The sequence below is a fragment of the Lissotriton helveticus genome, chromosome 5_1 (genome assembly GCF_964261635.1).
Source record: "Lissotriton helveticus chromosome 5_1, aLisHel1.1, whole genome shotgun sequence".
NCBI classification, from domain to species: Eukaryota; Metazoa; Chordata; class Amphibia; order Caudata; family Salamandridae; genus Lissotriton; species Lissotriton helveticus.
Window position 1 is genome coordinate 370499898 of NC_136065.1, and position 19766 is coordinate 370519663.

The 19766-nt window shown below is 47.3% G+C and overlaps 1 protein-coding gene across 11 annotated transcripts in view; it reads left to right on the forward strand.

Moving 5' to 3' along the window:
• Positions 1–19766, forward strand: part of UBR4 (ubiquitin protein ligase E3 component n-recognin 4) — a 2329353-nt gene that overhangs the window by 2104198 nt on the left and 205389 nt on the right. For all 11 annotated transcript variants that reach the window (XM_078642504.1, XM_078642505.1, XM_078642507.1 and 8 more), the window contains 3 exons: positions 674–795; positions 16959–17156; positions 17911–17991. In XM_078642504.1, the coding sequence (XP_078498630.1) occupies positions 674–795; positions 16959–17156; positions 17911–17991 (401 nt within the window). The remainder of the gene's footprint in view (positions 1–673; positions 796–16958; positions 17157–17910; positions 17992–19766) is intronic.

Below are 19766 nucleotides of genomic sequence, written 5' to 3' on the forward strand. Positions count from 1 at the left end.
GGATTTGTATTCTTCATATTGCTGAAAACTGCACCTATCTCAGTAAAATGTTGGTTTCACCTATTCACCTAAAAGGCACCCTAAAAAATGGATGGTAATTAGTCAGCACGCCAGTGGGGGCACTTAATGGCTTTATGGCTTCAGTGACATCATAGGGCAGCACGTCCAAACCATTCATGGAGCAGGCATCCCCTACCGGCATGGGACACCTGTTGAGAAGTTTCCAGATCCAGACTGACCCCAGGGATATTCAAAAGGTCAGGAATCTGCAGGTAGGTATGGTATCCACCAGAAAAAGAATTACCAGAGGTAAGTAACTTGTTCCTTGTTGTTAAACAATTGGTGCACTACATTCTGAGACCTATGCTTTACAAGAGTACTTTGACACTGTCTTAAAGAAACACTGTCATTTGGAACATAGTTCTGGCTTGTTTTGCTTTATACCTAGACAGAGCTTTAGGCACTGTGTTCTGTAAACCAAAAAATAAATATCTTACTTAGTCCTTGTTCTAAATGTGCATCTGACAATCCCGGTGCTAGGGAGCCGCTTTTATAAAAGAAGAACTTTTTCTTACTCTTTTGAGGGTGACTTTTACTGATGTTGGAATTCTGTTTAATTGCTCATCGTTAACCTTAACAAAACTCTTAACTGTTTGTAATTTGTCCCCTGCAGGCACAGAATCTGAAACCAAGGCCTTCATGGCAGTTTGTATTGAAACCACTAAGAGGTACAACCTGGATGATTACAGAACGCCTGTCTTCATCTTTGAGAGGCTCTGTAGCATCATTTATCCGGTGCGTTAGATTGCAGAACTTTTTTCATTTTCTTTTTCTTTGTTCTGTTAATTGCTCAGAATTACTTGAATTCATCTGCTTGCAAATTTGACTCATGAGCAAGGCAACTTGTAGCATTCAACACTGCTAGTTGTATTGAATCTATGTATTTCCATGCTCCTTAAGCTATCTGCATACCTTTACTACTCAGTCCTGAAAATACTGAACTGTCTGCAAGTGCTGTTCATTACTCGAGGAGACAAGCTTTGCATATCATTGTTTCTGATTGATACTTCTACCTACAATCCCTTATTTCTTGGCTCTCCTCAGGTGCCACATTGGATCCAAATAATTCAAATAGCTCTCCTGCCCTGATAGGTGGTGCCTCAGCTCCAGAAGCCATCAAGCATCACAGGGCTGTAGAAGGCTTCTCGTCAGAACATTTCCTAATAACTTGTCTTTTTTGTAATGTTTTCAACAGTCTCCTGAAAAGCTCAGCATTTGAACCATGTCTGTCCTGTCCAAGAGATGCTGCTCTTGGATCCTCATGACTTTTTGTCTCCGGTGCATGGGACGTAAACAAAATCCAAGGCCATCAAGGAGCGGGAGGCAAAGCTCTTTATGACTTGAGACAAAAGCTGGGCCCTCTGTTGCTCCAGATCCAGGTCCTCCTCCGGCTCACCGTCAACTAGGTATTCTTCAAGGCAGACAACTGGCAAGGACAAGTCCTCCAGGAAAAAGCACATGAAACATCACAAGAGGAATTCTTCACCTCTCAGTGTCACTCAAACTCTGAGTAGGTTTTGCAGTCGAAGGCTTTGCTCCCTATCTCCAGCTTCCAAGAGTTTTTCAGAGCCTACTTTAGGAGAAATGCAACCAGCACTGGATTCAGTCCCACCAGTTACTCTGGAGCTGTAGCTCATTTCAGCCATTTTCAGAATTTCCAGCCCTCGGCGCTGACTGCACAGATAGTGAATTTCACACAGGCTGTGCTGGCCCTCTTTGTCTCCATTCTCTGGTGTGACTGTGAGCCCCACAAAGCCGACCGGCTTCTGCCGACTGTTTGATCCCTATCTCCAGTCGGCCCCATTTATCCGTTTTTTTAAACTGTTCCAGCACCAACCCGCCTTCTTGTTGTTTGAGGGTTTTATATATCGCGCTCAAGCCCCTCATAGTTATCGGTATCAAATTTTTAATAGTCGAGAAACAGTACAAGATCTGGCAGATCCCAGATGAGGTTGGGATATCCTCAATGATAAGACAGATAAATCAACAACAATAGTATAACCGGCGAGCAGTAATCCAGAGTCCTGATAAGCTCAAAGAAGAGTTCCAGAATCAAGGCCAGATATTTGTTCATGAGTAGGAGTTTAACTCCTTTCTTGAATGATGCTGTTGAGGGATTCAATCTGGTTTCAGGCAGGATGGAGTTCCACATTTTCAGTGTGATGCCAGAGAGCACCCTATTGTAGGTTTTCTTTTTAGCGAATCTCTGTGGTTTCAGCAGTAAAGTGCTGTCACTTCTAAAAGATCTGGACCCACAAGAAAGTTCAAGCTACTGAGCAAGGTAGCTTGGAGTATTGAAGTGTAGGGCTTTGTAGGTCATGCATTAAATTTTCCGTTAAATTCATGCTTCGTATGGGGAGCCAGTTGAGCGCTTTTACATTAGGGATGATGTGGTTGTTGGTTTTCGATCCGATGATGAGTGGAGTTGAGGGAGACCCTTAAACTGGCTGTTATGTATTTGGGCCAGCTGCCTAGGGTTGCACTTCCATAGTATAACCGGGAAATCACTAAGTCTTGGACAGCAGAGTTGAAGTCCTTGGGTGGTAGAAAGGGTTTTAATTTTCTTAAGATGTTCATTTGGAGGTTCTCTCCTTTGGTGGCAGCACAAATGTGCTATTGCATATTAAGATTCTTGTCGAGAGTTATACCCAGTGATCTCGTTGAGGCAATGACCTGAGGCTGTTAATTGCTTCATCCATTCATTAATGATGGGTGAGTGTTTGAGTGGGACGATGGGGGCGATATGCCCCTGCAAAGGCCTTGCCGGTGCTCCACTGACAGTATCGGTGCCCTCTTCAATGCCACTGGCACAAACTTAGGATCCTTTAATAAAAGTGGTGCGTTTTCTGAATGCAAAGGCTGTTTTGGCCAGATCCCGACTCACAGCACAACAGTTGATGGAGAAAGAGTCCCCTAAAAGCTTTTTTCTCTTGATGACTATTTAGGCATTCAGATACTACATATTGTTTACCATGATCAGGAGGACAGCAGAGATGCATGCGGTATTCTTCCACTACTGGTATGGATAGTGGTGACTGACGCCCCAACAGTGTGCCTGTTGCCTGGATACCTTCCCTAAAGAGGGTCTGGGGTGTCCTTTGTGGCCTCTTACTGAGAAAGATGCCTTTCATGGATTTTATTTGCAAGGCCGAAGAGATGGCCTTTGCATGTAGAGAATAATAAGGATGGCTTCCTTACAGAAATCCTACGCAGGTATCCTCCACTGTTAAGCCATTGCTCTCCTTTAATGAGGCATTAAGGATCCCATCTTGGTCACATTTATTTATTTATTTATTTATTTATTTATTTATTTATTATAGAGTTTTGTATAGCGCGAACAAGACCCGTGGGTATCAGAGCGCTTAACAGTATGAGGTCGGTTATAGTTCACATAGATAGTAACATTTCTAAAATAGTCGATAAATGAGGTAGATACTTGTGTGAAATACTGAGGTAGAACCTTATCTGCCATTGTGGGTTGGGAGTATATACAAATTTACATAGCATGGGCGTCTACATAAAGAGTTAGCTTAGTAAATAGGATAAATTGTATATGGGTCACTCGTTGAATAACTATGAGGTAGGTAGTTATAATACATATCGGAGGTAGATTAGGTAAATAAGCGTATACATAATAGCAGGATGTACTAGGAGGATATAACCTATGTGTTTAAGTATCAGCACTAGGTACAAGTAAGGATACAGCTAGGTCTCGGGAGAGACTCCTGATCCGAGTCAGTGTTCTGCATTATCTTTGGTCAAGTCAGCATCTTTCCCTTATAGTCACGTTGATGCTGTGAATTAGGATGAACAATAGTTCCAGTCAGAGGTCATCAGCCTCCACTCTGTAGGTATTTACTCATCAAGATGCTTTTCACTTCCTTCTTAAATGTTCCTGTATTCCGAATCTTCCTAATGTTTGGAGGTAATGAGTTCCAGATTCTGGGGGCTGCGCCCGAGAATGCTCGATCGTACGTTTTTTTCTTCCGAAAAGAGGCTGGTCGCAGCAGCAGTTCCTTGGCACTCCTGGCTGGTCTCTTTCCCCATGATATCTCAATTTTCCCTGCTAGGTAACTGGGGGTGTTGTAGTGGAGCGCTTTATGGGTGATACATGCTATTTTTAATTGAATTCTTGCTTCATGTGGTAGCCAGTTTAGTGCTTTCAGATGGGGAGAAATATGATCAAATTTCCTCGATCCAGTGATAAGTCTTGCCGCTGCGTTGAGACATGCTTTTAGCGGTGCAGTGGACAATTTTGGTAGACCAGCCAAGGTGGAGCACCCATACTCAATTCTTGAAACAACTAAAGATTGGACTGCCAGTTTAAGATCCGCCTCTGATATGTATGGTTTCAGTTTCCTCAGGTAGTTCAGGTGGAAACGCGCATTTCTAGCCATTGACTTAATGTGGGCTTGCATGTCGAGGTTCTCATCTAAAGTGATTCCTACCGATTTCGCTGAGTTGACTAGGGTTGGGGTGCAGTTTAGCGCAGTCACCAGCTTGGTCCATTCCTTCATTTCTGTGTGGTTTCTTGGTGGTGCGATTAGTAGGAACTCAGTTTTGCTTGCATTCAGCTTCAGATGATTGGTTGTTAGCCATTCCAATGTCATTTTTAATGTCTCGTTCATTCGTTCAATGTCTTCCAAGGACACGATCTTTATGTATATTTGCGTGTCATCCGCGTACATGTGATAGGATATCTGTGAATTGCGGAGGATTTCTGTAAGAGGTTCAACATACAAGTTGTAGGAAGGTTGATCCCTGACTATGGTTGCCCCCAACTTTTTGCCTGGTGTTTTGCTGGTTTTCTGACTTAGTTGACCTGAGGCCCTGCTATTCAGGACCTCAGGCCCACTGCTCTCTCTGTAAAATGGATTCCATGTACCTTAGGTACATATCTAAATTGGATACTGAGTCACCTTGTCAGTCCCTGTACAGTGTACCTTAGGTACCCAGGGCATAGGTGTACCCAGGGCCTACCAGGGGCTGCAGCATGTATTATGCCACCCCTGGCTGGCCATCCAAATCTGACACAACTGGCTGCTTGACAGCTGGGGCAAGGTGGTGTAATCACCCTTTGCTTTAGATATAGTATACCTATATCTAACCCTAAAATGGACACACAGATCTCCTATCAGTCACTCCTATGGCAGGCCTTAACAATCCTGAAGGCAGAGTGCGTGGAATCGTGTGAGATGGTGCTCTGGCATGAGCTGAGCCTGTCTGCGGCTTTCGGGATCCATCCCTTAGCCGTTTCCATGATATCGCATACCATATACTCTTAAGTGCATTATAATCCTCGCGGTTATGTGCCAACTCTGGTATCGCTTTATCAAAACATGTCGAGTAAGGTGTCATACGAATTGGAATACTAACCCCTCGCCAATTCTGGCGACGGGGTTAGCATTCCACCCTTCTAGAGGGACACGACATGTATGTAACCCCTAACCCCGGTTAAAGTCAGACAGAGCCTTAGCATCCACAAAATGGATGCTGCCACCGAGACACAAGTCTGCCCTCCTGCTGCTGGGAGTCCTCCCAGAGCAGGAGATAAGGACAAAGGGTTTCCTGCCAGGGGCGGTGCCAGCACCGTCCCAGACAGGGTTTTGTGTATTGTAGGTAGGCAGGGCTTTAGAGGAAGGTGACTGCACGTGGCACCCCGGTGCTCACTGTGCATAGGCTGGCTGGAACCAGTTCCAGGGTCACTCCAGACCCTGTGCTGGGGAAAAGCCCGCCAAGGAAGTGGGTGTAACCACCCCCCTCCTAGTCCCACCCATAGGGCAGGACTTAGTCGCGTGCCAGCCCCTTTTTACAGGATAAAGGTAGAGACTGGCCCCCTTCCAAATCAGATCATCTTTGAATCCTGAAACTACTTTCTGCGAAAGGAACTCAAGACTTCTTCCTAAGATTTCTCCCTTGTGACTAAGGAGTAGTCACCCTGCATCCGCAGGCACCATCTAAGAACACTGCGGTCTGCTGCAAGTCCTTCCTCCGGAATCTGACTGCCCAGCTCGACGAGAACCGGCTTCCCTGGCACCTCTGACCTCTACCCACCTCTACAGCCCAGCTGAGAACCGTGGGTGCGACGAGACCTTAAGGGACCGGCCATCTGCAAGACTGCACGACTTCTTTCCAGCAAGCCCGCCGAGTGAATTCCTGGTGAGTGCTTTGGGGTCCGAGAAGCCCCCACCCTGAGCAGCTCCAGCACCGAAGAGCAGCCCCCCAGCATCTCCACGATCTGCGTGGGGCCCTTCTGCTTTTTACTGCTCACCGCGTTGTTTGGCTACTAGCCCGCTGGCTTGTGGCCTTCCTGACGACGCCCGACGACATTTCTGCTGCTGGTCTGGTTGCTCCAGACTGGCCCTTGCTTCCCTCCATCGGAGAAGTACCCTGGACCCTCCTGGTCCACCCAAGACGCCATTTTAGGTCCACCGCGTGGGCCTTGCATTTGCCAAGACTTGTTGCCCAATCCTGGGTCCAGCGACGTCGACAGCAAGATCCTTCGTGGGACAGCTCGCACCTCCATCCTGGTCGCCGACAACGCCTCCTGGTCCGAGAGACTGCAGAGCCCAGCAGCGCCCACTCACCTGACTGCGGTGACTTCGCCCGGTGCCATCCTGGTGCCCACTTAATCACTGGCTAGTGATTCAAGAACTTGGTCCCCTCTGCTTTCAGGTTTTCTTCTTCCTTGATCCAGGCTTGGATCCATCGAACTTTTCTTCACTGGTCGCCTGCCAGCAACTTCTTCCTTCCAGGCTCCTGGTCCGGCAACGAGATCCCCGACGTCTTTTCAGACCTATGCAGCTGCAGCCCCTGGGCTAGGTAACTTCGGCACTTCGGTGTCCCAGCATAGCCTCACTATCCTAGGGTCAGGATCCACTGTCGTTTTCTTCCTACCAGGTCGGGTTCGCCCGTGAACACTAACTTTGCCTTTACTAGCCTCCATAGACTTTGTCCCGCATCCCGCGTGAGAGTGCACACTCTGCACCCGAGTCCCCTGGGCCTCCTAGAAGTAATCTAACGATTCCCTAGTCAAGTCCTAGCGATTCCAAAGCCTATTAGAACTGTTACTTACCTGCTAGTAATTCGCATTCCAGTTTTAGAGTATATGGTTTTTCGTGCCCCTCGGGCATTTGTGTATAACGTGCTAACTTAAGTATTTTCGTAAGAGTTTTGTTGTGTGCTTAGCTCCCTGTCTCATAAAGAGCCAGGGTAGTCTTGTTATAAATAAATACACTGTTTATTTTCATAACAACTTGTGTGGTGTCCTTTCACTGGGTGTTCAAGGGGTAATGTGATGGTAAAACAGCTGGCTTAACACGCCCTCTAGAGTCTTAGCCTTAGACTGCTCGTATCCATACTACTAGGATAGCTGGTCTATAAGGTTGACTTACAACCAATCATCAATAAGGGTTGTTTGGACTGATATATAGTGATCACTAGAATAGTGAGCACTGCACATCGGGCCAACTTCTCACACAAGTTAAATAGATCTGGGGATAAGGTCGATCCCTGAGGAACTCCGATAGAGTTAGGGCATGGTAGTGATAGTGCTTGGTTGACCAGGAATCTTTGTGTTCGGTTATGCCGGAATGATTCAAACCATTTCAACACATTTCCAGATATTCCCATCCTCTCTTGCAGCCTGTTCAGTAATGCTTCATGATTTACAGTGTCAAATGCGGAAGATAGGTCCAGGGGAATCAGTAGGCATGCCTGGTTTTGATCTAGAGCATGTAGGGCGTCGTCAACGATATGGAGGATCGCTGTTTCTGTACTATGGCCTGCTCTGAAACCTGATTGGTAATCGTCCAGCAGGGAAAAGTTGGTAATGTGTTGACTCAGTTGGCCTTGCACGCATTTCTCAATTAGTTTGGCGAGTAGAGGGATGTTGGTCACTGGACGGAAGTTATTCGGATCTGTTGCATCCGCTGTCGGTTTTTTGATTATGGGTACGACTTGTCCTGTTTTCAGGCAATCCGGGAGGTTCCCTTGTGTCAGAGATGCATTTATAATTTTGGTCCAGATTGGTACCACAACATGACTGATTTCTTTTAGGCATTTCGCCGGAAGCGGGTCTTGATAGTGGTTGTTAGGTTTGATATCAGAGAGCGTTTTGGCGACGTTATTCTGGTCATAAAAATCGAAGGTGTCCCAATGTGCCTTATTTTTGGCCTCCTTACAGTTTGTTTTCCGGCTGGTATCTTTTGTCGATACTGGTTGAGAGGGTAGGTTGTCTGCAGCGCTCTTGAGCTCTTTCTCAAGAGTTGTGGCCTTCTCTGTGAAAAATGATGAGAATTCTTCGCAGTCAAGTAGTATATTTGTGTTCTCTTGTGCAGATTTTGCTAGTTTATTTGATTGTTGCTTTAAGATTTCGAATAGTTTCCTCGGTCTGTTTTTGGCATTGTCAAGTTCTGATCTTATAAATTCTTTTTGGGAGTTGATGATCTTTTTGTTATATTGGTTCCTGAGAGCTTTCAACTCTGGAGACGATGGGTGTTGTCTCCATTTTCTTTCGGCCATTCTCAGTTTTCGTCTTTCTTCGTTTAGCAGTCCATTAAACCATGGATTTTTTATCTTCTCTGTGGTTCTTTTCAATTTTAGCGGCATGGTGTTATTGATAATTTTCTCTATTGACGTAGTGTAGTGGTCTGTTAGATCGTTTACCTTCTGCAAGTTGCTGGGTGGCTGTAGGTCTCTCTCACAGCATTGTACTAGTAACTCAATATTCTTCTCTTTAGTCTCTCGAATCCATCTTTTGTGCCTGATGGGTTGAGATGTCTTGCTTTTTTTCAAAGTGGGAATCACAAATGTTATGGCATGATGGTCAGACCAGTCACACGGGTCTATTGAGAGGATTGATGTGTCTTCATTTCTAGATATAATCCAGTCTAACGTTGCACATTTCACATGTGTAGGTTGTGTGCATACTTGAGTGAGGTTTAGTTCCAGGAGGAAGCCCTTGAGCGCGTTGACCAGTTTGTCATTGCAGTCATCCCAGTGTAGATTGAGATCGCCAAGGAAAATGTTATTGCCGTCAGGGTTAGAGTTGGCCATTATGATCTCCATTAACTGATCAATGAACCTGCACGATTCTATAGGGTCGGAATGCAATTGGTTGATCTCAATATTCGATCGGTAGATGCAGGCCAGACCTCCTATCTTTTTCGGTCTGTCCAGTCTTATAATGTTGTATCGAGGTGGTACTAAGAGATCCATGTATGGAGATGATGATTCCGAGAGCCATGTTTCTGTAAGAATGGCTAAATCAATTTCCTTGTTGATGATGAGATCTGCTATATCTGATGCATGTTTGGTTGCAGAACGGACGTTGAGTAGAAGGCATTTCATAGGTTTGCCTGAGATTCTGGAGTTCGGGTCATTCATTTCGGCAGTTAGCTTAATTTGTTGTAAGTTATTAAGGTCGGCTTTTCTTTCATTCCGTCTAATTGATCTATTGGGATCGGTCAGTACTGTATTGATTCTCTCCCCTCTCTTGCAGTTAGGTTGTTCATATGATCGGAGCAGGGCAAGGGTCTCCTCCTTCGACCATGCGTTTGTCCTTGCTGGTCTATTGTGCCTGTGTGATAGAGGCATGGCCGTCTCGTTGCTTTTTCTGTTTGCGTAGTGAACCAGATTTTGGATGTGTGAGATCTTGGATTGAGTGACTGCCATCATTTCCAGTATTTCTTGTCGAGTATTACGTATGTCATGTGCCATTTTGCCAATTAGATTCTGGATCTTTTTGATGTCTTTCTGGTTTTGAAGAGATCTCTTAGGGGTGAGAAGCCTTTCTGTCCAGGATTTGCATTTAGCTTTCTTATGTTTCTGAACAGATCTTTTGACCGCAGCCCCTTTCTTTTTATCTTTGGTAAGATTGTCAAATGCTGTGGTATGAGTTGTGTTGTCTGCATTTTGTGATGTAGGATTTGTCTTTGTGGGTGAGGTTCTCTCTTTCTCCTGTGTGGTAACAGAACGAAGTAGGGGGTCGTCGATGATATCTTCTACTTTATTAATTTCCTGGCTATCGTTGACGTGTTCATTCGCAGGAGATGTCTGCGTTAAGTGCCGTGGCTCATGTTTAGGAGGTGACGTCTTTTCCTCCCTTAGGGATAGGTCTTGCTCGTTGATTATATGTCTTGTAACCTTTTTAGGTCTTTCTGACTTCTTCTTGGATGTCGTCTCTCTAGTCACTACTCTGTCTCCTGTTCTTGTGGCTTGCTCCCATTGTTCTTCATTTCTTAGGTCGATTCTGTCTTCTGGTGGGGTCTGGTTTAGTTGATATCTTGAACCTTCTGATGACGTCTCTTCATTCGAGAGCGGCGACGGTTCTTGTCTTACGGGTTGGTTCTTTACTCTTTTCGCATATCTTGATGGCCTCTCTTTCCTTTCTGTCTCGTTTTCAGATGTTGGCACTTCTAATTCTATATCCATGTTATCTCCTACCCTTGTGGCTTGGATCTGTTGTCCTCCGATTTGATTGCCATCTCTGTGGATAGTATTATCATTGTCAGAGGTGCCTTCTTGTGTGGTCTGGTGTTGTTGACCTCTTGTGCCCTCAAGAGCTTCCTTTAAGGACGGAAATATCTTGTCGAATTTGTTTAGCTCGCTGTCGGCTGCCTGAACCAGCACTATTCCGGTTTTATATATGGTGATGCATAGTTCCGCTTTGCATCTTTTTGACGGTGCGATCATCATTTTAGTTCCATGTGGGATATTTTTTACAGCCTTAGTGTTAAGCAGTCTTGTAAAGGCATTGCGCATTGAATCAGCTTCTGCTTCTGTAGTAAACTCCCAAGTTGCTCACCACCATTGTCTGCCGCCTTGGGACTCAATATTTTTTTCAGCTCCCTCCTCTCTGGAGAGTTTTGTTGCTCAGGTTTCTTCTTCTCTTTCCTTCTACTCCAAAGAGGGAGTTGAAGGATTAAGACCATGCGAAATATTCTTTTCTTTTCAAGGAGCCTTTCTCTTCACTCCACAAATGTGTCTTGCTCTCTATCCTTGTGGGAAATGGCACAAATAGTAGTCCCAAACCTCTCTGACCCCTTTTGTGATTGTTTTGCAGAAGGTGTGTACCACGGGCAAGATGTGGCCAATCAGAACCTTTACTCTGACTGCATACAGTCGATTTGGATGCACAATCCATTGACTTTTTAACGGTCATCCGCCATCATGCCAGGATACATTCCCCATGTAGACTAAATGATTGGGAACTTGCATCCGTTGCCAAGATGGCACCTTCTATGGCTCTGTGATGTCATCTCCTGTGTGGATTTGAACCTGCGTCGGAGCCGAAGCACCACCTATCAACAAAGGACAGTTTATTCAGCTTTTCGAGTCTAGTCTGGTGCCTGAAGGAGATTTAAGCTGTTAGGAATCTGCAAGTACATAGCATTTCTACCAGAAAGATCTTTACCAAGTAACTTGTTTATTAGGAACTGAACACACAATCTTTGGATAGGGAAGAGTGCTTCAGATTACAACCTTGAAACAGCAGAACTTGTGCTAGCTCGGCTCCACCCACGGCGCCACACTGGGTGCCGTTCATTCCGCCGTTGCCCCGGTTCCAGTACCATTTTGTTCCGACCTGGGATCCACATTGGGAGGCAGTTCCGGTCCGACCGGCGCCGTTCTCGGCGCCCTTTCCAACGCTGTTTGTTCCGGCTCTACCGCCGCGACCGGCCCCTTCTGTGCCGGAGGCGGAGGAGGTCTGGAAAGGATCCGAGGACCCCCTTGCAAGTGTGACTCCGAGGAGGATTTGGTGTATCCCTTGGAAGACGCTGGCGACCTCGATGTCTCCTCTGACCCGGGGTTTGCCTCTCACCCACCTACGATGTAGGAGGGCGCTTCATACACGATGGGCTGCTGAGGCCCTCAACCTCGACCTCCCCACAGTGGCCATCAAAACCAACCTCCTTACCGAGGTGCGCCAGACGGCGTCTACTTTGTCGGAGCCGTTTCTTCCCTTCAATGACGCCCTTACCAACGTCCTCTTGGGCACTTGGTCGTGGCCAGCCACGGGGGCTCCAGTGGGTAAAAACGTCGGCAGACCCCGGCGCCTGGCGACCCTGCCTTTCTGACCACCCATCCCACGCCTGAGAGTCTGGTCATCCAGGCCTCGACCTCGCAGAGTGCCTTTCCCACGGCTCTGCCGCATAAGGACTCCAAGAAACTAGAACAGTTTGGTAAACGGTTGTTCTCTTCTGCCAGCTTGGGGCTGCGGTCGGTGAACACTGCCTGTTGCTGGGCCGCTACCCTCATGCAGTGTGGGATACCGTTGCTCAGGTGTTGCCTCAGTGTCCTGAGGAAGTACAGGCTGTCCTTTCTCAGGTGATTGCTGAAGGAAAGGATGCAGCTAAGTTCACCGTTCAGTGTGGTTTAGACACCGCAGACTCGTTGGGCAGAGCGATGTCTACAATGGTGGTGTTGTGACACCACGCCTGGTTACGTTTGACTGGGTTCTCGCCTGATGTTCAGAGCTCGCTCATGGATATGCCCTTTGATGGCACCCGCTTGTTTGGTGATAAGGCCAACAGTGCTTTGGAGCGTTTTAAGGACTCGAGGGTCACGACCAAGTCCTTGGGGTCTTTCTGCGAAGAACCTGGCCACTTCTGGTTTTCGTTCCTTTCGTGGTCAGAGCAGAGGCACCCAGGCACGTTCCTTCAACCAGCCTGTGGAGAACCAGCCTCAGCGAGGCTGTGGTCGCGGCTTCCGCAGGGGCGGGGCGGGGAATCAGCGTGCGGGTCAGTCCACCTCCACCCCCGCTGCTCCCACCTCGAAACCTTACTAGTCCGAACTTTGTGGAGCACCCCACGCCAGTGGGTGGCAGGATCTGCCACCACCTCCCCCACTGACGCGACATTACGTCGTACAAGTGGGTGCTGCAGATAATCCGCAAGGGTTATTCCCTTCCCTTTCAGTCCTCCCCTCCAGCCATGCCACCTCGGTACCACCGCCTGTCGGGGGATCATTTGGTTATTCCCCAACAGGAAGTCACGGTCCTCTTGGCCAAGGGGGCCATTGAATGCATTCCCGGTTAGGAAGTGGGGAGTGGTTGTTATTCCCACTACTTTCTGGTCCCCAAGAAGGACATGGGGGACCTGCGCCCCATCTTGAACCTCCAAGACGTCAGTCGCTTCCTCCGGAAGGAGAAGTTCAAGGTGCTGACTCTGGCTCAGGTCCTGGCTGCCCTGGACCCTGGAGACTGGATGGTAGCGTTGGACTTGCAGGACGCTTGTTTTCACATCCCCGTCCTGCGGGCCCACTGGTGTTACCTGCGGTTCATGGTAGGCCAAGAGCATTTTCAGTTTGCTGTGCTCCCCTTCGGCCTTACCAGCGCCCCTTGGGTGTTCACGAAGGTGATGGCGGTGGTCGCAGCTCATCTGCGCAGGTCAGGGGCGTCAGTCTTCCCCTACCTCGACAACTGGTTGTTGAAGGCGGACTCGCCCCAAAGAGTTGTCGCCCACCTTCAAACTACGGCCGACTTCTGGGGTTCTCCATCAACGTGCCAAAGTCGCACTCGAGTCCCTCTGGGAAGCTCCCCTTCATCGAAGCAGTTCTGGATTCGATGCTGTTTCGGGTTTATCCTTTTGAGCAGCGAGTCCGGGATATTCAGGCTATGATTCCGATCTTTCAGCCTCTTTACCGGGTTTCAGTCAGGATGACCTTCTGGCTCCTGGGCCTGATGTCCTCCTGCATCCTGCTGGTAACACATGCCAGATGGCATATGCGGGCTCTGCAGTGGGACCTGAAGTTCCAGTGGCACAGCATCAGGGCAACCTGTCCGATCATGTCCAGATCTCGGAGGGCACTGCACAACAATTGCAGTGGTGGCTCACAAATCGCAATTGGGTCCATGGCAGGTCCCTCTCCCTTCCCCAACCAGAGCACTCACTGGTGACGGATCCTTCCCTCCTGGGATGGGACTGCCACTTGAGAGAGGTGGAGATTAGAGGCCTCTGGTCTCTGGCGGAGTCCCGGCTCCATATCAACATTTTGGAGCTGAGGGCGATCTGTCCTGCACTGAAGGCATTCCTTCCCTCTGTCCGGGAAAGTGTGGTGCTGTTGTTCATGGACAACACCACCGCCATGTGGTATTGCAGCAAACAGGGCGGGGTGGGGTCCTGAACCCTATGCCAGGAGGCTCTGCACCTCTGGACATGCCTGGAACGTCAAGGCATTACCTTGGTGTTTCAACACCTGGCAGGTTCCCTGAACGCCAAGGCGGACGAACTCAGACTCCGGTGCTTGATTGATCACGAATGGCGTCTGAACTCGGAGGTGGCGCAAGGTCTCTTTCAGCGATGGGGAGAGCCTTGGGTAGATCTATTCGCCACCGAAGAGAACGTGCAATGTCATTAGTTCTGCAGGTTGGAATTTCCAAGGCGGCACTTGCTCGGCGACGCTTTTCGTCGTGAGTGGAGTTGCAGCCTGTTGTACACCTTTCCACCTATATCACTTCTGCCCAGAGTGCTGAAGAAGATCAGGCGCGACCGTGCCCAAGTCATCCTTGTGGCTCCGGATTGGGCATGAAGATACTGGTATCCTGAGCTAGTCAGCATGGCGATCGATCCCCCGATCCGTCTGCCTCTTCGGGAGGATCTTCTGTCGCAGCAGCAGGGGTCGGTCCTTCACCCAAACCTGTCCAGTCTCCACCTCCATGCGTGTAGATTGAGCTGCGACAGTTGACAGATTATGAACTTCCTCCTGAAGTCTGTGTTATTTTGGCAGCCAGGCGTCCGTCTACTAAAACGGTATACGCCTGAAGGTGTAACAAATTTGTAGCATGGTGCACATTGAAGGCTGTGGATCCCCTTTCTGCCCCTCTTTCAGAAGTCCTCCTGTTCTTTCTTTCCTCTGCTCTGGGCACTATCAAAGGTTATCTGTCTGCCATCTCTTCCTTTCTACGGCCTACGGCTTCCTGATCAGCCTTCTCTTTTTAAGTCCCCGTTTGTTAACCATTTCCTGAAAGGCATTACACACACGTTCCCTCCGGTCTCGTTTATAATGCCTCAGTGGGACTTGAATCTTGTGTTGACTTATTTGATGTGCGCTCCCTTTGAGCCGCTTCACACCTGTCCTTTTCGTCTTCTCACCTTATACACTGCTCTCCTGGTTGCTATCACCTCTGCCAGAAAAGTGAGTGAGCTCCAGGCTCTCTCTTCCAAACCTCCTTTCCTTTCTGTTCATCCGAACAATATGGTTTTAAGGACCCGCCCTTCTTTCTTGCCAAAAGTTGTTACGCCCTTCCACATCGGACAGACCATCACTTTGTCCACCTTCTTGCCGCCCCCGCATCCCTCAAGGGAGGAGGAGAGGCTCCACTGCCTGGCCCCAAAACGGGCGCTCACATTCTATCTGCAGCGTACACAACAGTTCTGGGTGGCTGACCAGCTCTTTGTTGGATACATGTGCGCCAAAAAAGGTTGGGCTGTGCACAAGCGGACCATCTCCCGCCGGGTCGTTCTGTGCATCAAAGCATGTTACTCCTTGGCTAAGAAGGAGCCTCCTTTGGGACTGTGTGCTCAATTCACCAGGGCAACGGTTGCCACTACTGCCTTGAGACGCAGCATTCCCTTACCTGACATTTGTCAGGCAGCTACGTGGGCCTCGCTGCACACGTTTACCAAGCACTACTGCCTTGACAGTCAAGTCCAGAGGGACGGCTTCTTTGGCCGTTCTATGCTCCGTGACTTTCTTGTGATATCTTGTTCGCAGACCTACCCCCGGGGTTGGTATTGCTGGGGTATCTATTTTAAGGTAAGGAATCTATTACTAACGTGTCTCTTTCAGATGCACAAGTTACTACTTGTGTAACGATATATCTGTAAGAGATATTAGTTAGTAATAGATTCCTTACCGCCCCACCTATCCGCTCCGTTCTGCGACCTGATTTTTAGGGTTAAGGACATCCGTTTCAGGGCCCTAGTTTCTTGGCACCAGTTTCATGCATGGCTCTGCGTTCCTGGCGCGGAGAGTCGTGTACAGAACTGGCGTCAGCGCGCATGGGTGACGCCTAAGTAGTCTCCGTGATGTCATATCGGCGCATACGACGCCAGCAACGGATGTGGAGAGCACAAAGCCACCTACTGCCGCGCAGAGGTACTGCTAGCAAAGCTTTCCGGATCCACGCTGAGGCCTGGGGATATTCTACGGTAAGAAATTTATCACTAACTAATGTCTCTTACAGATATATTGCTACACAAGTAAGAAACTTGTGTTTCTAAGTCCTCTAGACCTTGCTGCTACTCTGGTTCCGCCGGTAGTTCCTCATTCTAAGTCTTCAAGACAGTGCTGCTAGCTTCTACTCTGGACCGGTCAGTAATTCCTCCTCTTAAGTCTTCCAGACAGTGATACCACTCTGGTCTCTTCTGAAATTCCCACATTTTAAGTCCTCTATTCAATGCTGCAGCTGTGTATCTATTCCCAGTTGTAATTCTTTGTCCTCTTGACAGTGCTGCTAGCTACTTCTCTTGTCCAGTCAGTACCTCCCCCATTCTAAATCCTCTAGGCAGTGCTACCGCTGCGTCTCTGGTCACAGTGGTAATTCTTCATTCTTAGTCCCCTAGGCAATGCTGCTAGCTGCTTCTCTGGTCCCGTCTGTGGTCACAGTGGTTATTCCTTATTCTTAATCCTCTAGAGAGTGCTGCTAGCTGCTTCTCTGGTCACATCTGTAATTCCTCATTCTAAGTCCTCTAGGCACTGCTGCAGCTGTATCTTTAGTCCTGTCAGTAATTCCTCATTTTAAGTCCTCTAGACAGTGCTGCAGTTGCTCTGGTCCCAGTGGTAATTCCAGAAAATACCGCCTTAATGAAGGTAAATAACTTATTCTTTAAGCGCAGTCTGGGTTTAATATGACACTCTTAATAATTCTTAACCTATTACTTTCTTTTCTGCAGGAGGAGAATGAAGTTACAGAGTTTTTTGTAACTTTAGAAAAGGATCCGCAGCAGGAGGATTTCTTGCAAGGACGAATGCCTGGAAATCCATACAGCAGTAATGAGCCTGGAATTGGACCTTTAATGAGGGACATTAAAAACAAAATTTGCCAAGACTGCGACCTTGTGGCATTGTTGGAAGATGATAGTGGAATGGAGGTAAGCTATGTGAAAAAGGCAGCCAAGTTGTACCATGGAGAAACAGGTATAGGCTGATGTATTGTGTAGCCTTTAGACGTTTCTGGTATGTTTCCAAAATGAGATGCAGCCTGGTAGATTAAAGTTGTAGAGGTCACTTGATCGCAAGAGGTTAAAATGTTGGATGTCGCAATATCCATGAAATTTAAAGATTTAAATGTATCTTCTTGGCAGTGGCAGCTCTAAAGGTAGTACTCGTGAAGAAGGTTAAAAGATTTTATGTTGCGTTTCCTGGTCAGCTCTGTCTCTACATTTAGGCTGCTCCTGTGGCATTTCAGCTCCTTATGCAGGTTATTCTGGAGTTAAAGGCTCTTTAGATATTGACGGCTAATATGAGAACATTGTAGATGTACTATGTTAATTTTATTTGTCTTTGCTAGTTTGGCTTACTCCCACACTAGATTTTTTTCCTTCCTAGATGGTTCAACCTGAGATGTAGCATGCTGTACATCAGACAGTATAGCTGGAGTCATATTGTGGTCCTGGGAGGGTTAACTCTGCTAGCCGCGGTTGTTCAAGGCAGGTTTCACAATCTAGATTTAGGGTGTTATTTTAGATAACTGCCATACAAGCTACACATTCCTCATTTCAGAGTGACATCTAAAAGACTAAACAGTGTGCTGTGGGCATCCAAAGTGATTTTTTGGTTTCTCCAGTTATTAATATATTTAGTGATGTGTGACACTGACTTCACCTCATGCTTTTGTTTCCCCAGCTTCTTGTAAATAATAAGATTATAAGTTTGGATTTACCAGTAGCTGAAGTCTATAAGAGGGTATGGTGCCCAACTAATGAGGTACGTATTCCAGTATTTGGGAAAGCATATTTGAAATGGATTGGTGTGAAGATCCGAGGATTGAGAATGTGTAGAGCATGTCAGCCATTCTTGGGGGCAAGAGATGATGGTAATTGCCATGTGCCAGGAGTGGCTTGAAATGGTGGCTTGAGACTGAGGTAATGAACCAGATGAAATGGGGTGCATGGCAAAGGAAATTGTATTTAAACATACAGCCCACAAGCGTTGATTGGAATTTAAAAATTCGTATGGCTGGAGTGAGACCACAGACCAAAACAAATCAATATTCAGATTTTGATAAGGTGGAAACTAATGTGACCCTTTCCAGCCATGCTGATGGTGTGGTCTATTGTGGCTAGACCTGCAATTAACATGATGATTCATTGGATAGAACCAAAGGAAAGCCATGCTATGATGTGGATAGAGCAATCGCAGTATAAAGCTGTAGCAATGGGGAGATGGGGCCCAACACAGTGTGCGGGTTGATTGGCCGAAGATGCCATTCAATGTATAATTAGTGCCAATGCAAGACATTCATAGTGTATAGGTAAAGTAGGAGGAGGAGCCATATACACTACACTGTCAGGATAGAGCTGCGGAGGAGCTATTCTTCAGGTGAAAATAGAGCCACATGTAAGGAATGCACAGCTTAGGAATGATCCAAGGTGAATTAATGTGCAGTGCCTAGCACAGCTCTACAGTGGAGCACTAGCCAGAGGTATTACATAATGCACAATGTAAGGCTAAAGTGTTTCTCATGCACTGTGTGGGGTGATAGCTGAAGATTAGTTCTAAATTATGAAGTTTGATCAAGTGGAAATCATTTGCTGTGACAAAGAATTTGCCAAATCCTGCACCGACGCCACAGACACCCCCTCCCAAGAACTTTACGACAACCTCGCCACCCTTTTCCACTGTAGGATCATAGATCTCTATGACCGCTTAACAATCCAGGACCCATCCCAGCCGCAACCACTGCACTTGAATGTTCCAGATCTCAGCCGACCCTGCTCAACTGTACCACCCTCACTGCTGACGACACCCTAAGGATCATGAAAACTATCCACTCTGGAGCCCCCTTGATCCCCTGCCACCACCACATTTTCAACTGAACCAGCTCCGCCATCGCACCCCCGAACTCTGCCGAACCATCAACTACTCCATCAAATCCACCACCTTCCCTGGAGACTGGAAACACGCAGAGATCAACCCCGTGCTGAAGAAACAATCTGCCGACCCGATGGACCTCAATAACTACAGACCCATCTCTCTACACTTATGTCCCTTCTCGCATGAACTGCACACATCGCGCCGTGGATGTTCAACACAGGTTGCTTGACACTTCTCTCACAGGAATGATCTAGTAACACCTTAAAAAGCATGGTATGAGTCCGAATTCAGAACAATTCCAAGAGTTACACATAAGGTTAATTTCTGTTATATGTCCTCCTTGTCCATGTTTTTACAGGCTTTAATTCAGGCAGGCAATGGTTGTCCTGATGATGATCCACTATCTCTGACTGGATCGAAACGCCGTCGACATGATATGTGGGCTTTAACACTAGTTCACTATTATGTGCCCAAAATGTTTTGTTCCCCACATATGTGAAGCAAGTGCATTGTAGAGTTTCCCCTTCTTGCTCTAGTTTTCCTTACATGCCTGAAACACTTTATATGTTTGTATTGTCCTAATGTACGTATAGCATTGTGGATGCAGGACTGTGTCCCACTGTTTTATTGTTCCCTTCCAAATCAAACTATTTAATTATTGAATA